At 36.8% G+C, this 26,182-nt stretch overlaps 1 protein-coding gene across 1 annotated transcript in view; it reads left to right on the forward strand.

The window, feature by feature from the left end:
- The first annotated feature begins 15,170 nt into the window (after positions 1–15,170).
- Positions 15,171–26,182, forward strand: part of xirp2.L (xin actin binding repeat containing 2 L homeolog) — an 89,064-nt gene continuing 78,052 nt past the window's right edge. Inside the window, exon 1 of the mRNA XM_018235875.2 lies at positions 15,171–15,297. Within this exon, the coding sequence (XP_018091364.1) occupies positions 15,264–15,297 (34 nt within the window). The 5' untranslated portion in view covers positions 15,171–15,263. The remainder of the gene's footprint in view (positions 15,298–26,182) is intronic.

Consider the following 26,182-nt stretch of genomic DNA (forward strand, 5'->3'; position numbering starts at 1 on the left):
AAGTCACTGATGTGCCTGGTAACCAGTCAGTGGAAACCAAGGAAGCTACAAAGCAGGAAGTAGTGTGCTGACTATTATGTTAGATATCTAGTCACTCCAGCCTTTATACATTACATTTTGGCTTACTAACTGTATTTATTTTGCATGGTCTATCTATCTATTTAGCCAGTTTTTATTTTCATACTAAACAATTCCTGTAAGGTTATATTTGATTCTGCCCTGTCTTCACTCACCATATTTAATCAATATCTAAATTATGTCACTTTCACCAGTGACATATTCTTACTGTTCATTACACACAATGCTATCACATCTCTCATCATAACCTCAGCAATTAACTTTTAAATGGTCCACCCCTCCAAAGGCAGTTGCCGATCCAGTCCATAACAGATTCAGCTGCCAGGCTCACACATTCCTTACTATCTGCCCCTTCTCTCTACCAATCTTCACAGTGATTTCTTCTACCATTTGGGATAAAATTTAAGATACTAACTTTGACATTGAAAGCGTTCACATCTCTGTCCCTCTCTTTGGGGCAAATTCACTAAAGGCCAAATTTTTGCCAGCAACCACTTCCTCACACTTTGCGCCACTTCGCCGGGCACAAGTGCACTACTAATATGAGAATTCACTAAAATACGAAATTGGCGAATGTTCGCTAGCGTTACATCGGCAGTGTGAGCATGTCCTAGCAAAGTTTCGCTAGCGTTCATTTCTGCCTAACGACACTTCGTTAGTAATCTTACACTTAGGTCAATTTGAATACGGCGGATACATAAAAGTCGTCTGGAAGTCTTTATTAGTGATGTTGGTATAAATGCTTGAAGTGGCCACTTTTTATTACAAAAACTGACATAAAATTGAGGAAGATGAAGCTTCATCTTATCAGTTCTCCTGGTCTCAGTTGATGAAGAAAACTCTGGCGAAAGAGGTCATATTCAGTAAAATTTGCATTTTAGTGAACTTGCGGGGTGACGACCGTTCACCAGAGTGAAAAGTTGCCTGGTGATAGGGTGCCAACGTATTCTAGCGACAGTCTCTTTCACAAGTGAATTGTAATCTACGCCTGTTAGTAAATTGGCCCTGAGGATGAGATTTCTGGGGAATTTTGGAAAGTGACGGCAACTTCTTCGCCCTTTAGTAAGTCTGCCACATTGTCTCTGAATGTGTTGCCAAATTCTCTTTAAACCACCTATTATCCTCTTCTTGTGATCAAATCTCAGGGTTGTATTAACCTTCTGTAGAGACCTGTGCAGTGCCCCACCCCTTCCCACACCCATTCTCAGTGTTTATTACCCCCCAGTTCACCCATACTCCATACTACAGATAGGCCCATTTGTAATCCAGCAATGTCTACACTTCATTCGTTGTCTCTACAAATACACGGATTCAAGACTTTGGCTTATCTCTGATACATTCTCTTGTATGTTTCTTTAGACTCTCTTCCAGTCTTTCAGCCTTTAAATGATCCCCTAAAGCACATATCCAAAGAGAAGGTTACACTCATCTAGACTCATCTAGCATAGCTTTTTTTTTTTTTGGGTTACATTACAAGCCACTACCACCTGTTTTATTATTCATTATTTGTATTAAATTCATTATTTTGATACATTGTTAAGAACTGCAGGTTACAGTAGTAGTTATTAATATTATTATTTCTATAACTGTTTCTACCATTATTTCCCTGATTGTTTAAAAAAGCTTCTAGCCAACACCCTGGATATTGTATGGTGATAATTTAATAATTAAAAAAATGTTTTAGCCGTTTCTGTGCCATTGGTTTACACTTTGATTTATGCTCATGATGCCATGGAAACAAACTCAGCTTGGATCAAAGAACAGATCAGGAACAGGGATTTTATAGTGCAGAAACAATGTGGGCCCCATATACAGTATTCTTCATTGTATGTCACTAATAGTGATGGGCGAATTTATTCGCCAGGCGCGAATTCGCAGCAAATTTGCGTGATTCGCCGCCAGTGAATAAATTTGGGAATTTCCCGCGAAATTCGTGAAACGGCGAAAAATTTGCAAAACTGCGCAGGCGTCTTGTCGAATTTTTTTTGGACGCCGGCGCAGTTTTGCAAATTTTTCGCCGTTTCACGAATTTCGCGGGAAATTCCCAAATTTTCCGGCAAAGCAAAACGGCACAAATTCGACCATCACTAGTCACTAAGTGATTAATATAATAAAATGTGCAAGTGTTGTAACAGGCACAACCAGTCAGATATGTTCAAACTGCTGGCAAGTAAATATCTGCTGGCTGGCTGTTTGATTGCTTACTAGACCTGTATAAAGCTTTGCTTCTTTTATCACATTACCTATAAAAATCTAAATTGTAAATGAGAACATGGTCAAAAGGATAGAAAGGAGGCTGTGGGTTATGGCCTTCAGCATAGTTGTATAAAAGCCTGCTTGAAGCACTGGAACTGGAGACTCTTGGTATTCTTGTATTTTTGAGTAAACAATTAAGTCTATGGGCCCTTAGGCATCCCTCAGTGACAATAAACTCCTTACTATATCCTTTCTTTATTTGGATAGCATTGGTCTAGAGTAGACTAAGTTCTCGTCTGAGGGGGTCTTCTTGCCAAATGTCTGGTTCAGTGGTCAGTAAAACTGCCCCATTTTGCTTCCACATTTTTTCTTGAGCCAAATGCATTGAAGTCAATAGCCGTTTTTTCATGCATACATTTTTCATTTTTTTCAAACACATTACAAAATTCTAGCTCAGATCTGTGAAAATGTTTGCCTCGTGGGAAAATACTAATCTTCGTTAATCTGTATCAGGTAAAACAATTGGCTCACCCTGCTTCTTCTTTGTTCTGTTTATTGCTTTTACTTCTGTATGGTACACTTCTAGAAAAATGATATATAGATATTTCAAAAACATTCATAAACAATTGGCCAATTGATTAGTGTTGAGATGCTGGCAACATATATTTATTTGTAATCTGATTTTAAGATATCTTTTTATTTTTCTAGTTACATTCTACTTCTTTTCAGTCATAGCATTATAGCTGTCTGGGTAGCAGAACACTAGGAATAATCAGTGGACATTATCTAAATGACTAATTATTGCTTTAAAGTTTAAGAACATAAAATAAAAACACTGTAATTATATAATTTTGTTTATTTTCTTATCCCCTCTACTACAAATTATCATGTAGCGGACTAATGATACAAGAGAACAAAGGAATTTCATGCCAATACCTATCAGGGGCCTATTTATAAAGTGCAAGAAATATAGAGAGAAAATTGTATAAAATTACACTGTATTAGATCCCCTTTTGAATCATTACTAAATGTGGTGAAAGTAATGGAGCTTTTTTCATGTTTGACAACACAGGTAATGTATAGTAATGAGCAAAACTGACCCAAAAAGGCTATTTTTAGCAGTAAAATAATTTGCATGGTGAAATTCTTGTACAGATTCTATGTGTTAAGCATTAAACGTAGGACACTGGGCAAGTTATTTGAGACACATATTCTCATATATTTAGGAACATTGCTGTTCCCAAGACATTTTTCCTAGATGTGGGCAATAAATGCTTCTTGCTATCAGTTACTAGACCAGTAGTAACTTACAAGAAATCAGTTCTTATATTATTAAAGATTAATATAACAAATTGTTACTATTTCTGGCATCAATGGTCTTTACCAATGGCTTGTCCAGAATCCAAAAAATGCACAATTGTTTCATCTCTATTTCTTAATAGAACTCATCATATTATGTAGTTTGTTCTTTTCTTGGGGAATATCAGTATTCCCTGTTTCATCTTTGTGTTTTGGAATTTGTATTCGTGTTTGAACGTGTAATACAAGGCAAGAGATATTTCCCCATCCACCTGCTTATTTCTCTACTCAATCAATATAAGCTCTCACAGAGAAATAATCGTCTGCTGACCTTTTTTTCCTACAGAACCAGGTAAAGGATTATTTTTAAGTAAGGAAATATCGATATATACATTGTGTTTATAGAAATAAATCCTATGTGAATCTGGTTTATATTCATAGCATTTTACAGAAAAGGATATAGAAATATTGAAGTAAAATCATATACTACAACGGGCATCCGCATTGCAACCTTAAGCTTCATATGGTTCATTGTTCATGCTAAGGAGAAAGTTAAGCAGCTTTATGGTGCTTAGTGATGTCAATTCTGTCACATGAAACCAAAACATATATGGTCATGGAACTCCTTGGTGACTTATAATATCCTTATATTTTACATTAAGGGGTACATTATTCACTATATATATATCAATACATTTCAACCTTTTTCTGTTATATTTGGCAAAAAATAAGGTGGACATCTGCCTTTCCAACTTCTCAAACCCAGACCAACAGAGTTAATATGACATTGGTCCACCTAATACTCTTTTAGGAAGGCTTTTCACTAGACATTGGAACATTGTTGGTAGAATTTGCTTCCATTCATACTTAAGATGTTGGGCAATGATGTTGGTTCCCATTCATCCCATAGTGGTTCAGTTGGGTTGGGGTCAGGGTTCTGTACAAAACAGTCAAGTTCCACTCCAGTCTCTGCAAACCCATTCAGTCATGATTCATGAAGCTCTCTTTGTACACAGGGGCATTTTGGGGGGCCTTCCCCAAACAAAGTAGGAAGCACAACATTTTTAAGAATGCCATTGTATGATGTAGTGGCACCTTTCTTTGCCATGATCGGTATAGATTTAATAGGCAATTCCACTAATATGAGGAGGTGTCCACATCCATGCCATATGAAAACTTCACAGCTGTGGTAACAGGACAACATAACACCCTGAAAATGACAAAAAATATGATAATGCAAGATTAGTGTGTGATCTAATCACACTAAGGTATGAATTTGTTAGCACAACCCCCTGGCTGTAATCTAGTTCATGTGATTTCAACTACAGTGATAACGCTGTCAAGTCAATAGATACAGTTTTATAGACATACCCATACTTTATACCCATAATTCATAATTACACTATATATAACTTGCATATGAAGCTGAATAACAGACATCCAATTAGAAATACAGATCATAAATCAGATTCACATATGGGAAATTTTATTATCTAAAAAAATCCTTAGGTTTACTTGATTATCTTGATGGTTCTTTTACCGTAGAGTTTTATAATGTTTCAAATTATTATCATATGGGGATTGACTTAGTGGTATAAAGACTAGACAGCACTGGAGGAACCACTGGCACTTAAGTGGATATAATTACTCCTCTCAAATATTGCTAGTCTACTAGCTCAGCAAACCCATTGTTTTATCAATAATTTTAGCAATAGTTCCTTTAAATTTTTCCTTTAGATAGAGCTTTCACTTTTCTTAAAGGGAAACTATTGTGAAAATGAAAATGAAATATATGCTTCAGCATACTGAAATAAGAAACTTTCTAAATACAATCAATTAAATAGTCTGCATTGTTTCTGAAATAATCAAGTTTATGGTCACTATCCCTCTCTCAGCATCTTTTTCTTCTTGCAGCAGTTGGGTATCAGACATTTATTGACAGTTAGATCCAATATATCTTATAGGGGGGCTTCCTTTCCTAACAGATGTATTAGAGCTCATTCAAATAACTGATTCCAGTACAAATAAAATTTAACAAAATAACTCCATTTTGCACAAATCCTGAATGTAGAGTAAATACTTCAGGGCTCACTTGATGTAAGAAGATCATCCATTGAGAATCTTGCCTGCTCTCTGTACACTCTATCCTGTTCATTCAATAATTTCTGAAGGCAAGACAACATTGTTACTAGCTGTAAACACCTGCTGGACTAAAGTGAAATGTGGCCTTGTAAAATGTATCTAGCTCTGTTGAGGACCTAATAATAGCAAGCAGAGTAAATCTAATTTATAGATGCTGGGGGTAGGCAGAGAGGTTGGTATTACATTGCATAGATTATACTATTATACCAGTGCAAAATAACCAAGAGGAGAAAAAATATGCACCCTTAGTGCCCATGCACTTACCTGCTGCACCTAGGAAAATAACTCCTTCAGTTTGTGGTCTGCAATTTGTCACAGATTGTAATAGACTTAAAAAGGGTCTTCAAACAACAATTTTTTTACTCAAACTTTTAGAAGCACCAATGGTTCTTGGACAGAAAATTTGATTTATTGAAGAACTGAGACTTTCAAAGAAAGGGTACATCATTTACATTACTTAGTACATAGGTTAGTGTTCATAGCAGATCCCAGGCTCATAACAGCTTCATTTGGGTATTACTTACAGGAATGGGTGTCCAGTCACTAGCATGTCTTATTCTGCCCCCAAGGGCTTTCCTATAATATCCTGGGTTCTTACTACTGGAGTATCTACATGGCAGGGTGGAACTACCCTACACTTCAGTCTCTTATTAACTATCCTGTCTATTTCATATTACAGATATGGGATCCGTTATCCAAACACCCACTACCCAGAAAGCTCTGAATTACGGAAAGACCATCTCCCATAGTCTCCATTTAGACAAATTATCCAGATTTCTTTTTTAAAATCTCGGTAATAATAAAATAGTAGCTTGTACTTGATCCCAACTAAGATATAACTAATCCTTATTGGATGCAAAACCAGCCTATTGGGTTTATTTAATGTTTACATGATTTTCTAACAGACTTAAGGTATGAAGATCCAAATTTTGGAAATATACGTTATCCGGAAAACCCCAGGTCCTGAGCATTCTTGATAACAGGTCCCATACCTGTGTTAGAGTTTGCTATGACAGTTACCACCCTATTACTTACTATAAGCCCTCATTTAAAAGGGTCCCTATCCCCAAATTTTGCTAAAGTGACTGAACTACCTTAGGTATCTTAGGTTAGGGTTTTTTTTACTGCATTTAGCCCTCAAGCAACATCCACTCTTCTATTGAAGTGAAGGCAAAAAACAAAATAAATATGAGGTTTCTTTTCTTGTAGATTAAGGAATGCCCAGGACACAGGTTACACTACAGGAGATTTTCCAGAGAAGGGGAGGTTGTCCTATACCAATTGTTTTCAAGCTTTTTCAGTTTAAAACCCACTTGAAGGTCCATCCTTTGATACTCCACTGCATCCTTTGGCCAGCACAAATATAGGCAAATATTGGCGTATCAGCTATTTGATTATAGTTTCAAGAATATCTAGGACAGAAAATAGATATTCATCCTAAATCTTACCCTAAGTGACCTTCAAGTTGTGCTTTCAAGTTTATCTAGGAGAGCAAATGGACATTTTCTCATCATAACTGGCTTTCACACTGTGCCTCAACTGCCAAGGTGGGCCTATTGCCAATTTAAAAAAAAAATAGCAGTGCACTGGCCTGGTTTGGATGTTTAGCAACCAAACAGATTAGTAGACCCAGTGTTTTATTTTGACTTTAATAACAAAGTTAGCACAGATTGGGAGAAGTGTAATGAAATGAATACTAAACTATAGTTTGCTTAAAACCCCATAAAGAAGCAGGCTTTAGCCTAATTCCATGCTATATATGTCAAAGGTATTAGAATTCGAAGATAAGAAAATAAAGCTTTAGCAAAAGCCCACAGAAAGCCAGCAAGATCCTGCCCTGAATGAGATTTATTAAATTCCTTTATTCAAACAACACATAGAAAGGACTTCAAATCATGAGCTTAAAGGATAATTGCATGTTTATGGACAACTCCAGCTACTAAAATAATCATGAGCAAAGCTTCATGAAATTATTGAAATGATGATTATTAATAGGACACATTATTTCTGTTGGCAAAATATCCTGAGCCTGAACAAGACTCCTGCAGTAGCTCACCTGGGTGCAGCATATCTTTCTGTGTCAAGTGCCATCCAGTTACTGTTAAATACCAGTGGAAATTGATCATCCAATCACACTAATTAACTTGCTGGTGCATCTGAGAACTATCATTGCCTGAATTCTTCTTTTATTATCCATCAACTTATTCCCTGAGCTCATCTATTTTCTTCAACATAGAGAAAATGTAATCAGATGTTGCTTAGATTTCCCATTTGATTTATAAAGCACATGCAATGTTGCTTGCAGAAGAGTTGACCAGCAATGGTCTCCTTTTCATCAGTATCTTGGTATGTGATCATTGTTTATTTATAGAGACTATTACAGCCTAGAAAACCATGTGAGCTTTCATACAAGTGTAAGAAATGAGTTTGAGCATACCAAAATCTAATTCTAATTTTTACCAAAATTCTATTTTTTTTGCTCTAAAACTCATGAATTTTAATGATGATTTCCAAAACGCAAATGTTTATTATTTATTTATTAATATTAACCACTCACTACAGTTTAGTGATTTTTTTACAACAGTAATGGTTCACCTTTAACTGGAATTAAACTGCACTGCACACAAAAAAAGTAAGAAGCATGGCAAATAAGCCATTTTAATTAAATTAAAGACAAACTCATTTCTGGAAGAACAGAGGTACGTGATACTAGTGGAACTTGGCATAGCCATCTTCACAAGAGAGAGAGTCTCAATATAATTTTTAAGTCTTTTAGGGAGAATTACTCAGCAGATTCCATGCAAGTTCTGAAGAGTAAACCTATTTAAAGTTACAGAGGTCAAAAACCTTGGCAAGTTAGAGTGTGTAATCTATTAAGTTTGGAGGTTGCTTCCATACAGTCATCAATCAATATTCATGTTAATAATTTTGCTTCAACTGAACTCAGTTTCTCCATATAACCAGTACTTAGGCTCATTTGGTAATGCAGGGCAAATGTGCACCCAGGCAGTAACCCACAGCAACCAGGCAACAGTTAGAAACATTAGTTTCAGTTTGGCCACATTCAATTCAAAACCATTAAGTTCTTGCCGACCCCCAGCAGACACAGAAAAAAGGAACCTTCACTGTCATCTCAGGTATTTGGAATCTGGAACTAAGGTAACATCAAAGGTATCTGCAGAACACACTTTTCTTATCTTATCTAACCTAACATATCAAAATGGGTTGCATTTACATTGTTTTAATATTTATAGAAGACTTGTTGGAATTAAAGCTGTATCAAACTGAACTTAAATTGTATCATTGTCTGGATAAATATTGTCATAAGCAAAAAAATATATCAAATAATGCATCAGTTCATCAGATCAACCAACATATGTTGAGGCAGGGTTATTTTAATCCTGAACAAGAGTTTCTAGACCTTGAGTGTGAAAATCACTTTATTAAACTAAGATATTGCTATGGAGAACACACAGCGTGGGACAAAGGTGTGAAGAGCCTGTGAAATGCACCCTGGGACTGTTACCGAGTATGTGATTATAAGTCAGCATGGCCCATTAATTATATCAAGGAAACCACTCTTTTCTTGCCTTGATTTCCCAATAGGGAAATAACAAAAACACTTGAGTTGATTATGTTATTGTACAGACATTATCGCTTTACAATCATATGGCATTTTCACCCAGAAAATGTAAAAAGTAAAGTCTTGAAGTTTTTTTTTTTTTTGCACTTTAAGCAAGATATAGCACATACATCAGGAAAGAAAATGTTATTATAAGCAAGGGTGATATATCATTAATGCTTAGCATCAACATTAATGGAACATTTAACCTTGAAGCATTACCTTTATATCCCATATAGCATAGATATCTTTTTAGACAACCTCTAGCCAACATGTCAGCTTCTTGGAGGGCAATGAACCATTTATGAACTTATTACAGAGGTTTTATGTTGGTACTGGCTTTTTTGTCTTAATATAACAGCTAAAGGTAGCAGAGTATGGAATAAGCAAAAAGTTAAATTTTTGTAGCACTTGCACCTGAATACCAATATTATCTGATTTGGAACATTGAAGTTGCCACTAGTATTTAGTGATGGGCGAATTTGGGGCTTTACGCTTTGCTGCGAAATGGCAAAATATTCACGAAACTGCGCCCATGTCTCCTTTTTGATTCGCCAGATTAAAAAAAAAAATGGACAACGGCATCCATTTTTTTGGACAGCGAATTTGCGCCGGCGGCGCAAATTCGCTGTCCAAAAAAACAGATGCCGTTGTCCATTTTTTTTTTACTCTGGCAAATTTTTGCTGGTGAATTTGCGGTTTCACAAATTTATTCGCCGGCGGCGAATCGCGGGAATACGCCATGAATTTGCGCCTGGCGAATAAATTCGCCCATCAATACTAGTATTACTTCCACACAAGTATGGAGTTGTTAGGCAATTAAAAGTGATAAAGATTATTTTGAGCTGGAAAAAAAAAAAGTGATAATGAGCCAATGAAATATATAAAGATTTTGCTTGATTCAGTTAAGCGACCCTTTACCATTTACACGGATACTTGACTATGACTTCATATACGTATACTTTTGACACTAAGCTTCATTTTCAGTTCTAATTATAAGTTATTGTTTTTTGCTTCTGTCAGTTACTGAGCTTATGGATGAACTCAAAATAAACAGTACACATAAAATATAAATGTTTCAATATAGGGCTGATTAGTAGTGTAGGGGTCTGGTAAAATAGCCACACTTAATAATATTGGCAGGCAAATACTCAGTGTTTTATTTGCCTAAATGAGTCCTAATGGGGGACATTTTTCATTGTTCATGGGTTTCTCTGTTCTTAAAAGCTGTTAGGATGTCAGTGTCAATGGCATGTCAAAGACATTGAGCTATGAAGCATTTCTTGAAAAAAATATATTATGCATATTATTTTTTTTTATTACAGTCATCCATTGTTTTCATATTTATATTGTAACCTGTACAGAACAGATAATGTCCCCTTATTTGAACAGGTATAGGATCCCTTATCCGGAAACCCGTTTTCCAGAAAGCTCCGAATTACGGAATGTCTGTCTCCCATAGACTCAATTTTATCCAAATAATCCAAATTTTTAAAAATGATTTCCTTTTTCTCTGTAATAATAAAACAGTAGCTTGTACTTGATCTCAACTAAGATATAATTAATCCTTATTGGAAACAAAACCAGCCTATTGGGTTCATTTAATGTTTAAATGAATTTCCAGTAGACTTAAGGCATGAAGACCCAAACTACGGAAAGATCCGTTATCCGGAAAACCCCAGGTCCCGAACATTCTGGATAACAGGTCCCATACCTGTACTTTTACTGTATTGTAAAAAAAAAAAGTACAGCCCTTTATATACGGTAGTGCTATATTATACTTACAGTATGAGCAATAATGCTGCCTCTCTGCTTTTAAAACCTCTGTCTATACAACTGCTCTATTTCTAACTCTCCCTCTTCTGATCTTCCAGCTCCTTTCTGTAGCTGTGCTTCCTTTGCACCCACTGAGAAACCCTAGCTGCCTAGGCATGCTATATGGATTCTAACTATCTGGATTCTAACTATCTGTGTAACAGGGCATGAGTCATGGTCAAATCAATTATTTGAATGATCTCAGAGAATTTTTTTTTAGTGCCACTGTAAACTCGGAATCCCAAATGTATTTAACTGCTAGAGTGAAGAGATGGCAAGGCTTACTATATGCTACTTTTAATATATAATACTTTTTCAAGGGAAAAAATATCAGAATAACATGTACACTTTATTGTCACAGCATTTTCTCCTTATATGAACATAAAGCTTGTTTACCATTGCCCCAATGGCAAGTCCCAAGTGCCCATGTATATGCTTAGGAGTCATTCTATATGACCCTAAGGTATCTGGGTTTGTGGAGTAAAACTAAACTGGTTCAGACAGGGCTGGAACTATGGGTATGACTATAAAGATTTTCATTCATCCAGGTCATGGTATATCTAGTATAGGTAAATCTAAAAACAACCGGACTTGCTGAGTAATCAATGAAGAAGTTTCACTACTCATCCGAGCAGCTGACTGGTGTGGGAACTATGGGTACATTCCTTGAATGCTATTGGATAGGGGTGCAATAGTAGTAATCTATGGGGTAGGATTTAGTGGTGGGTAAATGAGTGTGGGGCTGGGGGGTGAAGCAGGCAGACAATGGGTCAAGTAGAATTGTCTTGGTCACCAATACTCCTTGACTTGACTCTGGGTTTATAGGGTTTCTTCTTTCTGGCTACAATGCACTACATATTGTAATACTCTGGAAATGTTCAGCACCTGTAAACACCAGTTCTACTAAAATATAATCTCTTACTCCAGGGGTAAATTGGAAGATTTGTTCTAGTGCTTCTCAAATCAGAATATGGAGGTAATGACAACTAACAGCTACAATTATGACCGTCATGAGGAATGCAGTAGGTCATATCTAAGGCCTGGCTAACCCTAACCAATTTGTTGCTAAATTTAAAGCCCACATTGAAAAGCTTCATATGGAGCATAATAATCTCTTGAACTGATGAAATAAAGGTGACGTGTACAATCTACGAAACGCATGTAGCACAATTCAATACTGTAAAATAGATACATAAAAAGGTATTTATAAATTTTCCTTACAGTCTACCTGACCAGTTTAACTCTGCATGAGAAGGGGTTAGAACTCAGGAGAAATCTACATTTACTCAGTGCCATATCTCATATTTAATTGGCCTTCAGACAAAGGAAGGGCCCTCTAAATGTTTTCAGTTGCTAGTGAAGCCAAAACCTCTGTGTAGATTTAAGTCTTGCCTATTTTGGGTTTTGTGTGACATGCTGGATCTTCTGTCAATGCATGGGTATACACATGAGCAGCTGTTACATAGTATATTACATATATGTATATTTATGTATACTCTGATGATCTGTATGTGTGTGGCATTATATGTAAGCAATGCTATCTATATACTAATAACCTCATGCAAGTTTTATGTTACCATCCTTTGCTGCACTCTTGTTAACACGGGGGAAAGGACCTGGAAGGACTTGATCTTTTCTCCACACAATCCAAAATCCACATAAGGAACAAGTTGAATGTTAGTTTAATATAGATTTTGTTTCTGATTCCATTACAGCGGCTATTTGGTCCACTTAAAGGGGACACAAACCTTTTTAATAAAACTCTCCTATTGCAGCTCTCTTTAGCTCACCAAAACAGAGGGCCCAAACTAAGTTAAAAAGGATATATACTCTTTCTAACTATGTTGCCCCACCCAAACACCCAACATACCCTAGTTTATTATTAAAAAGCTAAAGAATGTCCAACATATACTCAATCCCCAGGCCCTTTGTAACCCTTGCTCCAAAATAAAAAAAAAACCACACACTAAATTTGATGGAAAAGGCAGCAGCTTGATTAATTCCAAATATACATTAAAAACATCATATCAACACTTTTAACCAGAACTGGGCCAAGATACAGACTCTTGCCCACTCACTGACAGTCCCACTTTCCTCATTTGCTGCCAGTTGCCTTGATGTTGATCTCCCCAACCCCAGTGCTATGTTCAAAGAGCTTGGCAGGAGCAGATTTCAACTGTGTGTGTGGGGGGGGGGGGTTTATTCTGGAAACCATGCCCCCTCCCCAGTTGAGTCCAAGGTATCTGATTGCCCTTCCAACCCATAGTTCTGACCCAGCTCATAATACACTAAACAAAAATATATATTGCAAACATTAACTATAACATAATTGTGTATGTACTATATAAGCTGCCAATGGTTGTAAAAGTTGCCCATAGCATAAGTTACCAATAGCTGGGCCATACCCAATACCACGCCTACGAATAAGCCTCCACCTCCTACTGCCAATGACACACTTTCTGACTTGTATTGCCTGTCAAAAACTATCCCCTTGCCTATCCCTCAAACATCCAGGTACACATAAACACTTGTATCCCTTCTTTTTGGTGGCACACCCAGGGTAGCCCAACACAACCAGCCACTACAACTACTAACACCCTGCTTGGTCCTATGTAATCAAAGGTAAAATCTACTTCCCGAGATCTTAAAACCTTGATTGTCCCTCCCATTCCGAAACTAGCCACAAACTACAATTCCTTCCCTAGGGTCCTTCAAATAGCCCATGACCATAAAAATGGCTTCATAAAGCAACAATGGTCATTAAAACTTTTTGGCAAGTTCTCCAGGGCCAGTAAGGGTGCTGTGCCAAGGCAGCAGCAGCACGCAAGTTAGCAGGGGTGGCAAAAAGCCACTTTTGGTAACAAAAAGCTGAAATTCCAATTAAATCAGAATTTAAGCTCTTCTAGTGCAGAGGTCGCAATTGGGCTCAAAAGGAACAGCATTGACTTAGCTGCCTCAGGCCAGTATAGGGGCCTAAAATGGCTATTTACTAATTCAGGGCAGTGGGCAAAGTTCAATTTTGGATGCAAATCTCCATAAACCTTTAAATAGTGTCATCAATACATGCAATATTTGTGCCTCTTTTAGTGTGACCACACTTGCACTTGCCATCAGACGTGAGTCTTTAAGTTTGACATCATGTTTTATCCTTTGGATTTATTGAACTGCTCCTACCACCCCCCCCCCCCCCCACACAATTTATGCCCCCCTCCCCATAAATTGTGTGGGGTATGGTAGGAGCAGTTCAATAAATCCAAAGGATTAAAACATGATGATGAGTATCATTATTAGAATTTATTCCACTTTCCAAATATATATAAAGGTTATATATATATATATATATATATATATATATATATATATATATATATATATATAGATATAGATATAGATATATATATATATATATAGATATATAATATATATAGATATATAGATTATATATAGATATGTATAGATATATATATATATAGATATATATAGATATATATATATAGATAGATAGATAGATAGATAGATAGATAGATAGATAGATAGATAGATAGATAGATAGATAGATAGATAGATAGATAGATACATAGATATATACTTTCCAAATATATATAAAGGATAGGTAATCAACTCCTGATGAAACTTAGCCTAGTATATGTGAAATTGTGATATCAAGGAACCAAATCCAGCAAAAGCAAAAAGCTGTCATAATCCATTTATTCTTGTGGCATCTTCTGGAAGAAGAAATCATAAAATAATGCACACAAATTCTGAGGCAGCAAAAATATAAACAAGTTCATTGTTTTAAGCATCTGTCAAAATGTCTTATTGATATTGTATGAGCTGACCTGCAAGCTTGTACATTTCCAAGTTCCCAAAAAAATTAGCCAGTGTTATACTGGAAAACACCACTTTTGTAGCAGACACCCTTAGGCAAAAAAAAAAAAAGCATCTGTTTCCTACTGATAACTTTTAACATCCCCTTTATTTCTACTAACAGGAAGCTGCTGAAATCGAGAGAAGTTTACGGTCACCAACATTGGCGAGAAAGCCCAAGAGCCATTCCAGCTCCGTAACAAAAGTTTCTGACACGAAAGGTGGCAAAACATTTCTCAACAAGATGTCAGAGAGTAGCCAGAACGGCGTCACAGATGGTGAGTATCTCTTTGATCCTGCGTTTGTATATACTTTCAGAATAATTAGGGAAGACGCTGAATTCTGCATAAAGTGGAAGCAACTTTACAGATTCAGCTTTGCAATTTCCAACTGACTATAAGAGGCTCATAAACAAACTAGTGAAATAATATGTATGCTATGCTGGAAATACAATAAAGGAAGGATAGTGCATTTACAATGATATAGAATGATTAAAGAAATTATGAATTGTATACTGTGTTATGAGAGAAAGGGCCTCTCTCCCCCTGTATTGTTCAGTATTTGTATGGCACTTGTATTTTTCATGTATATAACTTTCTATTGTAAAATATAGTGAAATGTTGCATTTATATGCAAATAATAAATAATGCTAACAGGAGACAACATTGTCTTAAAAGGAGAACAGAAGGTAGAATTGCTGGAGTTGTTAGGCATCCCTCAGTTACTTATTACCCTGTATTGTAACTTATCTGATGAAAGGCACCTAGGAATTGGTCTTAAAGCTTTCAATTCAGTTACTTTTGCTACCCAGTGAAGGATATCACTTTAATTCAGCTTTTACCCCCTTCTATCAGTGGTACAGGATTGCTTTAGTTAGAAATTGTATTATATATTTTAGGTCAGTGCCACATGGGTGATTAATTTCCCATACATGGGCTTGCTCTGATGAAGACACACTATGCCAGTAAACAGTATTGAGGCAAGCATAGCGCCTAAAATATTCCAATATTGCGTAACAATTGGTATGGAAAGTCACCTTCACTGTCATATGGAGATTGGATTTGGAAGATCATTATTTCCCTAGTTTAGTTACCCTCAGCAACCAATCAGCAGTTGACTTCGAGTTGTGTATTGGTAATGAATTTAGAATTATAAAAGCAAACATCTGGTTTCTATGGGTTACTAGTCTATTGAAAGTGTTGCTTGTATTTCTATACACCTCACTTAATTCCTTGGTGTTGCAGGCAATGTAACTTGTTTCAGCAGAACTGTAGCAAACTTTGCACTTTTTACTACATACACCCCCATGCCTTAGCATGCTAGCAAGTGCTACTGGAGAAATGTTTTATATAAATGTTCCACTTTCCCTTTCCTCCAGGAGCCATGGCTGTATGCCAGATGCACCTCCGCACCCAAGAACACAGGATGTACATTGTATTCACTGACAGCAGAATTCACTGTTCTACAATGGCAGGGAAATACACTGCATTAGCTTGAAAATCATTTCTCAGCTTTCCTTTATTGAGCACACTGCCATATCCTACATCCTCTCTGTGTCAGCGTAATACTTATCATGTGCACTAAACATTTCTTTTATGTGCAGAAACTGATAACTCCATCATTTGGCCACAAACAGCACTGCTTTGTGAAACACTAATCTTTCTTTCTTTCTTTCTTTCTTTCTTTCTTTCTTTCTTTCTTTCTTTCTTTCTTTCTTTCTTTCTTTCTTTCTTTCTTTCTTTCTTTCTTTCTTTCTTTCTTTCTTTCTTTCTTTCACAGTTTAATGCCTTCAGCAGGGATTGTATGAGTCCAGAATGCTGGATGTCAGCAGGACATTATGCTTTAAAGGGATACTATCACAGGAAAACATGATTTTCTTTTTTTTCAAAATGCATCAGTTAAAGGGGACCTGTCACCCTAAGAAATAATTTCAAATTCTTTTCTATCATGTTAGTTTAGCAAAATAAACTTTATTTACACTGTATTTATTATTTAAATTTTGTTTCCTTCTGTCTTGGAATTATACAATCACAGCAAGCAGGCAGCTGCCATTTTGTGGACACGGTTATTAAGGGAAATTGTGTATCACCCCAAAATCTTGTGTATGCACCAGAATGAGGGACCTAATGTCCATTTGCAGTACCCTACACAATTATAGAGCCTGAGGAGGGAAGGGGGAATGTGAGGAGAGCAGTGACATGTAGGAAGTGCTGAATGGAAAGTGAAAGTAATTGACTGCCCCTCCTCTATGCCACGGGCATAGAGGCGGGGCAGGTAATATTTGATTGACAGTTTAGATATTTAAACACCTTTATAACAGGTATGGATGTTTTAATGAAAACATTTTTTGGGGTTTCATATTTAATTTGCAAGGACTTTCATTATGCAGCTTTTTATGTGTAGGTGACAGGTCCACTTTAATAGTGCTGCTCCAGCAGGCTTCTGCGCTGAAATCTGTTTTTCAAAAGACTAAACAGATTTTTTTATATTTAATTTTGAAATCTGAAATAGGGCTAGACATATTGTCATTTTCCGAGGTGCCCCAGTCATGTGACTTGTGCTCTGATAAACTTCAGTTACTCTTTACTGCTGCACTGCAGAATTCTGCTGGAGTAGCACCATTAACTGAAATCTTTTGAAAAAAACATGTTTTCCCATGACAGTATCCCTTTTATCTAAAACTGCCTTTCTTTGGTAAAGGGAACTTACTGTTGTTGCTAAACCCTTTGCATCGGCTATTGTTACATTAACAGAGGAAGCATAGTGAAATATGTGTTAAATTGCTTTGAAAAGTCTCTGCAAAAACCACAGCTTCCTCACTTACTTAATAATAACTGTCACAAAGATATTTATTACACACACACACACACACACACACACACACACACACACACACACACACACACACACACACACACACACACACACACACACACACACACACACACACACACACACACACACACACACACACACACACACACACACACACACACACACACACACACACACACACACACACACACACACACACACACACACACACACACACACACACACACACACACACACACACACACTAGTGATGGGCGAATTTGGGGAGTTTTGCTTCGCCGAAAAATTTGCGAATTTCCCACGAAATTTGCAAAATCGTGAAGAATTTGCGAAACGGTGCCGATGTCTCCTTTTTGACCCTGGCGTCCATTTTTTTTACGCTAGCGAATTTTTGCTTGCAGTTTCGCAAATGTATTCGCCGGCGGCGAAAATTCACCCATCACTAATATATGAGACATGGGTTTTTACTATTGAGTGTTGTTCTTAGATCTACCAGGCAGCTGTTATCTTGTGTTAGGGAGCTGCTATCTGGTTACCTTCCCATTGTTCTTTTGTTTGGCTGCTGGGGGGGGAAAAGGGAGGGGGTGATATCACTCCAACTTGCAGGACAGCAGTGAAGAGTGATTGAAGTTTATCAGAGCACAAGTCACATGACTAGGGGCAGCTGGGAAATTGGCAATATGTCTAGCCCCATGTCAGATTTCAAAATTGAATATAAAAAAATCTGTTTGCTCTTTTGAGAAATGGATTTCAGTGCAGAATTCTGCTGGAGCAGCACTATTAACTGATGAATTTTGAAAAAAAATTTTTTTCCCATGACAGTATCCCTTTAAGAACCCTCCCCCTGTGCAAAACATGGCACCAAAACTGGAATCCAATTAATTACCATAGAAACCTAAATTGGGAGTAAAAAAAACCAAAGGAAACCAGCCTAACAAAAAATAGTAAAAGTAAATAAAATGAAAGCAAGCAATAACTGTAGATATAGCAAATTATGGAAAATCATTAAAGTAAAGCTGATGTTGTTGGATTATTTATAGCATAATACAAAGAAACAAAATAGTTAATGCAGTTCCTTGGGGATAACCAAAGATCCAAGTGAGGCATATAGGATTAACTAGATATTGCATAGCAGGTTGAGGATTGTTGCCCAGGCACTGGGTCCAAAAATGGCAAAAATTGATAAACAAGATAAGGCAGAAGGGTCTTATCCAGAACCAAAACTGAACACAGTTTCAAAAATGCTAAACTATCAAGAATGCCCAGAGTGGGCTGCACCACTGATTAAGGTGACAGAGATTAGAGGCCCCTTATCACTTATAGCTAAGGACAGTCCAAGAAACACATCAGGGCATGAAGTAACAAACATTGTGGCCACTAGGGGTCAGGCTTCCTAAATTCAATGAAAGAAAAGGGATTGTATGAACTATAACTCTCATAACCATTGGCTTAACAATATTGAAAAAATTTAAAATAATTATGTAGTCTATTTATGGGGGGGCCCAAAAGTTCAGCATATGCACCACAAACATGATGTGGAGCAAAAAATGTTGATCAAACGTAAACCCTGGCAGATCGTCAGACTGCTTGTCAAAAACATAATACAATACAGGCTGTCCACAGTTTCCCAGGTCTCTTAGGTCACTAGCTGAAACAAAACATAGCGTAGTTATAAAGCTCAGAAACATCTGCAAAGCTGCAATTATGAGTTATGGAAGCTAGTGTTGGGCGAATAAATTTGCCAGACATGAATTCACTGTGAATTTCGCGTTTCGCCGCAAGCAAATTAATACGTGAAATTGCGGAGACAATTCGATGGCAAAAAATGCACCATATCAAAAATAATTTGACGCAAGTCAAAATTATTCGTTTGCATATTTTTCAGCGAAGTGAAACTGCACAGATTCGCCGATCACTAATGAAAGCCAAAAAGTTCAGTCAATTTATGTAGAAACAAGCATTGTACATTTAAAATAAAATAAATACAATGCCCTTCAAATCAAATCAAATCAAATTGTGTCATTAATTTTCATTGATTCTGTAAAAATTTGCTTTAAAAAAAACTTAGCTTGAAGGCTGAAAATTCACATTCCACTGACTTCGATAATCGATTGTCAGGATTTACTTGTCATTTTTCAAATTTTTATAATTTTTTAATTGAGAAATCTCAAATTCAAGTTTTCAAATTTACTACAGAAATTAAAAAATGTGAACATTTAAATTTGCAATTTTTTGGCACAATTTTCTCAGTTATAACTAAGCTGGATTCTGCATAGGTTTTATACATTTGCACGACTTTAGAAAATACTTTGCCAAATCCACTGTAATATTTTGGCATAAATTCTGATTGCACACTTTTTTTTTTTTTCTTTTTTTTAAGGAAAACAAACTTCACGTCCGAAAAAATCTGCCCCTACTCTATAAAGCTGTATAAAGCTGCTTGATGTTACTGGCCTTCTTATCTCGGCCCCATGAGGAAAATGTTTAGCAACAGAGAAAGTCGTACCTTGAGGTGCAGAGGTTTGGCAAAATGCAGCTAGCTGCCAGGATAATATTAACAAAGCTCTGACAAGTCAGCTTAAAGTGGAAAGTGGTGTTAAATGATCTTCTTGTTTATTATGGATATATAATACATTGGAATTTGCCTTCCAGAGTGCTTCCTCTCAGGGCAGGGTGCCGATCTGTATTTCAGTCTATCTGAGGAGTCTGATGTCATGTGTCAGGGTGCCTTTGTGCAACCAGGCAGGAGTGAGGGGTACTCTACAGTATAGCAATTTCAAATTATATGCCCGCCGCTCAGTGGGGGTATTCATAATGTTGAATATGCCATCAGCTCCCACATGGACTATTCCTTGAGGTACAGTATTTGTGTTATTTTGATTCAAACAGTCTGTTGCCATTTAATCTTTTTATTATGCATTCAATAGTTGGTTCAGTTTTGAGACCATCTGAAAGCAATTGCTAGGCAGGTAGCTGTAAGTACTTGATTGATCAAAGCCTGTGTGTCCTGTGGGTTATGTAGAAGGGTTTGCCTAGGAGAAAGCTTGAAATTTCCATGGGGACTTGATGTCCCAAAAGGCGGTTTAAAAGCGTGGACGCTTTGATCCATAAGAATGAATGAGTGGGCAGTCCCAGAGTATTTGAAGTAATTCCTTCAGCACATAGGGGAGCATTCTGGAAAGAATTTGGGTAACTTTTCTGGTGTATGATATCAGAACATGAGTATTTTATACATGTATTCTTTTTGCTGTACGCACGTTATCATTCTTTTGGCATTGTCCCAAATAGACTCCCAGGCTGTCTTCGAAAGGGGTTAAGGTAGCAGGGAGTTCCATTTTGCCGTGTAAGCACTAGGCCGTTTCTGGCTAGTTTTTCTAATAAATCTATCCATGGTCTTGGAAAATACTGTTTTAAAATCTCCACCTATTATTGTATACCAAGTTGCTATGTTCTGGGTGTTAGAAATAGCCTTCCTCAGAAATTTGATTGGATGCTTATTAGGAGAATCCAGTTGGACCTTTTATAGCAAGAAAAACAAGGCTATCGGGCACTCAGAACAAAATCAATATATACAATATTCCAAAAATTGGTAAAGATATTCCATAAAAACAAATAGCAGACTCATGTTATACCTGTGTAATAGTCAGAAAGTCAGAACAAAGACGCCTAAGGTGTAAAAAAAATTGGCCCATGGGTATGTTTCTAATAAGATGTTTAGGGTGAGAGATACTGGCTCGCAATAAAGTGCTGCTAACACTTCCTCTTGCTATTATTGAAACAAAAAATAGGCTCAAAATTTATATTTCTATATCCTGTGCATTTTCTCACTGTTATCATGTATATTTGTTTTTATGGAATATCTTTACCAATTTTTTGTATATTGTACATATTAATTTTGTTCTTTATGGGATACTGTCCCTTTAAGAACTGACTTTTTCCTTTTTTTCTAATTGTTTTTGATTGGTTGATGTCTGAATAAAAGCTCATTTCCTGTGGGTGAAACCTTAGCTCATGATTAAGTACCTTGGGGGTACAAAACGAGTAGGGCCTATGGAGATGCATATATACTTTTAATTTTGTTTATTAAAGACCTATTGTTTAACATATTTGTTTGGCCATGTAGTTTCCTCTAAATGCCGAATAGCCCTGTTCATTTTGGTTTGCCACTCCCTGAAGCTGAGGGTCTGGTGCACCTGGACCACACAGTCTACTTGGTGAGCTAATGTATTTACATTGATATTCTGTAGCACCTCCTTTTTCTTGTTACTTTGTAAAGACTCACATCTCCACGCCCCTTCTGTGCCGTTTTGCAAATTATTCAGCGAAGCAAAAAGCCACAGATTCGCCCATCGCTAGTCGTGTGCATGGTGACTTTTTGTTGACTTGCGCATCACTAATGAAAATCTTACAATCTACTTTTTGGGGGCTGAGGTTTGTCACTTGTCACTTATCCCTGTTCTTTTATAGGGTGCTTGTCATTGACTAGCATAAAGTGTAATGACAGGTAGAGTGGGCCATTTTGTCCCCCCATTGTTTAGGCCCTTAACCCATATATATTTTGTAATAATAATTCCTTTGTGATTTTCTTGGCTGGAGCCAAATGAAACTTACTCTCTGCCAAAGTATAAATCATTATTGTAAATCTATAATTTTTTACCAAAAATGTGACTTTGCTAATGAGATTTTGTATCTCATGGCCACTTTTTTCCATAGCAGCCTTGGACAAGCTTACAAGCATTGTATTGGATTTTCTGGGCAGCACTGAAGTCTCATGATCACTGTACTGTCATTCAACTGGGCAAAATAATTTTCTTGGACGTGTTCATAAATTTGATGGTTTTCTTAAAGGAGAATGAAAGCTCCAATTAATAGGGGTGGCCAAATGTTAGGGCACCATCCAAGGATTATAATGACATACCTGGGTTGGTGCAGTTTTCTGCTAACAGGAGCACCAGCCTGGGTGCTCCTGTTAGCAAAAAACTGCACCAACCAAGGGTACTAGCAAGCAATCCTCTTCCTCATTTCTTCAGAAACCAGCAGCCAATGCATGTGCAGTAGAGCAAAAAGCCGGCTTTTTTGTTGAAGTCTGGCTAAGAATTTTAGCCCAAGCAAAGAAAGAAGAAAGGAAGATGATCGCTCACTACTGCCCAGGGTATCAGGTAGGTCATTATGATCCTTGGGGGTACATTTGACATTCCCGCTCTTTACCTTCTCCTTTAAATCTTTTTACTAGAACTCAAAGGAAATCACTTTTCCTCCAGTTTTAACTCGATAAATATTATTTATTCTGCATTACCTTCATCATCCTCCCCCAGTCACTCGTTGCTTGCTAATAAAGTTGATTTATGGTAGTTTTGGAAAACCCAGTTATTATTACAAGGAATCTGCAATGGCAGCCGTCATCTCTCTCCACTTGCATATGCAATAGTATACACAATCTAACACATCAATCCTTGTACTGTACATTTCAAAAATACTAAAAGGGAATAAAGCTTTATCGCTGTAATTAAAATAAGATGTTTGAAGCCATTTTAGTTACTATGGGCAAGATTACAGTATAAAGTTGGAAGGCCAAAATCCTCTTTAAACCTGGCCAGTCAGCACCTTATTAGTGTATAGATGGGGGTTAAGATTTGTTATATTACAGGGGTTAACTTTAAGAATAGAATGGCCAATTCTAAGCATTTTTTTCAATTAGTCTTTATTATAAATTTTTTATAGTTTTTGAATTCTTTCCCTTTTTCTTCTGACTCTTTCCAGCTTGCAAATCGGGGTCACTAACCCCATCTAAAAAAAACAAATGCTCTGTAAAGCTAATTGTAATTGCTACTTTTTATTACTCATCTTTCTATTCAGGCTCTCTCCTATTCATATTCAAGTCACTTGTTCAAAGCAATGTGTGGTTGCTAGGGTAATTTGGAGCATAGCAACCAGACTGCTATGCTGAATAAAAAGCTAAATAACTCAAAAACCAAATAATAAAATAACAAATCATAAAAAATGAAAACCAATTGCAAACTGTCTCAGAATATTACTCTCTACATCATCAAAAGTTAACACAAAGGTGAACAACCCCTTTAATACTCTACATAAGACTTTTAACCTTGCCAATGGCTTTTAGTAGCTCAGAGGGAAGATGCCTGCTTATGATCACTTGCAAGAGCTGGTGCAAGCACTAGTACTCTTAAGGGCAGATTTATCAAAGGTCAAGGTAAAGTTTCGAAGTGAAAAACTTAGAATTCCGAGCTATTTTTTGTGTACTTCGACTAGGGAATACTTCGATTCGAAGTTGAAAAAAAACTTCGAAATTCGAAGGTCGAATTTTTTGAAGTACTGTCGCTTTAAAACTTCGACTTTGACCATTCGCCACCTAAAAGCTGCCAAAGTGCTGTTTTAGCCTATGGGGGACCTCCTACAACCTGTATGGAGGCAATTGGGGGAGTTAGAAGGTCAAAGTTAAAAAATCTTTGAATCGAAGTACGATCATACGATTTGAAGTAGGCTGAATTCGGCCCACTTCGACCACAAAAAACTTCGACCTCCATTCGGTTGGTCTTTTTGAATTTGAAGTTCAAGTTTTTTTTAACTTCAAACTTCGACCTTTGATAAATATGCCCCTTAGTGACTGCCCCATAGCACCTAAAGTCTCAGCCACCAAAGTGACATATGCTGTTTCTAAGACAATGGTTCACACAGTACGGAGCAGGCCCTGAGGAGTGCAGGAGGACTAGTGGCCAATTAGTCTAAAATTTTCAGAAAGCCTCTGTATTGTCCAAGATACTCCTGAAATCCCACCAGAAAGATCAGTTATGGGTAAATTTGGGATGAGCTGTTATTTACTGCTGTAACTAGTACTAAATGGCTAATCCAGCACGGTTTTCATATATCTGTGACATTGTTATTAGGTAAGGGAGTTCAGACAAAATGTTAGATACCATAAAGGAGTGATGAATAGAGCATATCCAAAAAAAATTTAAAATAACACTGGCCGAATGCTTGTTTACTAAAATAGGTGCTCATTTGCACAGTTACAGTTGCCAATAGCAACAATACATTTCTTGTTTTTGTGACAGAGTCATGTGGTTTAAATAATATTTTTGGAGATATCTGTGGAGGATGGCATTTTCTTAATTTTCTGTCATTTCTACCTCTACTGACCAGCACAAATAAAAACATCTCCTTCTTAATCTCTTTTCATTACTTCTCGTGTCTGTCCTACACAATCCTCAGCAATGCAACACATTTTTTTCATGTGGGAACCTGCTGTTTGCAGATCTAAAATGCTAAAGCATTTAAACAGTTTTGTCACTTAAGTATTAAACTTTTAATTTTCCATTACCACATGCAACAAACTTTTGAATATAAGACTGCAAACTTTAAACATTTCAAGTTCAAAATAGTTTTTACCAGAGTTTTCAGTTTGCTCTGGGTTTGGTGAAACACACAGGCGTCTCCTAATGATTGGCAGCTGTGCACATACATTAGCATAGCTGGGAACTAGCAGACTCTTATGTAGATGTACTTGTAATTATTGTTGAAATTAATATTTGTTTCATTTTAAAATGTATGATGTCACTTAACAGCAAAGCATGCTGGGAGCTTTGGGTATAAAAGGCTGCTCCCAGCCATCCCATTCTCTCTGGTTTTGGCTATCTGCAAGGAAAGACTACTCGGCTGGTCTGATGCCATGCTGTATTGTATCCCTCCCAACTGTCCCGTTTTTGACAGCTCAACCTGCAGTCCCAGATTGTTACTGAAATGTCCCGACTTTCTCTTTGATCTCCTGCACTGAACAGCCATAAAAAAAGATGTCAAATTTCTAAAACTTAATTAAATAAGAGGCTTTTGGCAGAGAGACTAGAATACGTGGCAGCTGCACTTTTGTAACAATTTAAGATAAGCAAAGGTACAATTGTAACTATTTAAGATAAGCAGGTCTCTTGGTAAAACTGACAGCATGCAGCAATTCACCTGTACCTGTAAAACTGTAATAACACAAAAACTAACCCTAAAACCCCCAGAAATATGTTGAAACTTTCCATAGCTTGGCAAATTTTGTAGATGTGTTATTTAGGGGTGTGGCCATAAAATGGACATGGTCAAAACAATTACAGTGCACTTTGAACTGTGAACAGTGAACTGTGTAACACTTTCACCTGCTGCTTTAAAGAAATAATGCCACATTTTGCCAAACAAGCTTCAGCAAACGCTATAAAAGGGCCCACACCACGGTTTTCATTTTTACTTGTAGGAGACCATTAGAAGCGAATTATTGGTTGGTTGCTATTGGCAACAGTTTTTTTTTCAGTTTAGCGCTTATGTTACTAA

The sequence above is a fragment of the Xenopus laevis genome, chromosome 9_10L, assembly GCF_017654675.1.
Source record: "Xenopus laevis strain J_2021 chromosome 9_10L, Xenopus_laevis_v10.1, whole genome shotgun sequence".
In the NCBI taxonomy this organism is placed as follows: Eukaryota; Metazoa; Chordata; class Amphibia; order Anura; family Pipidae; genus Xenopus; species Xenopus laevis.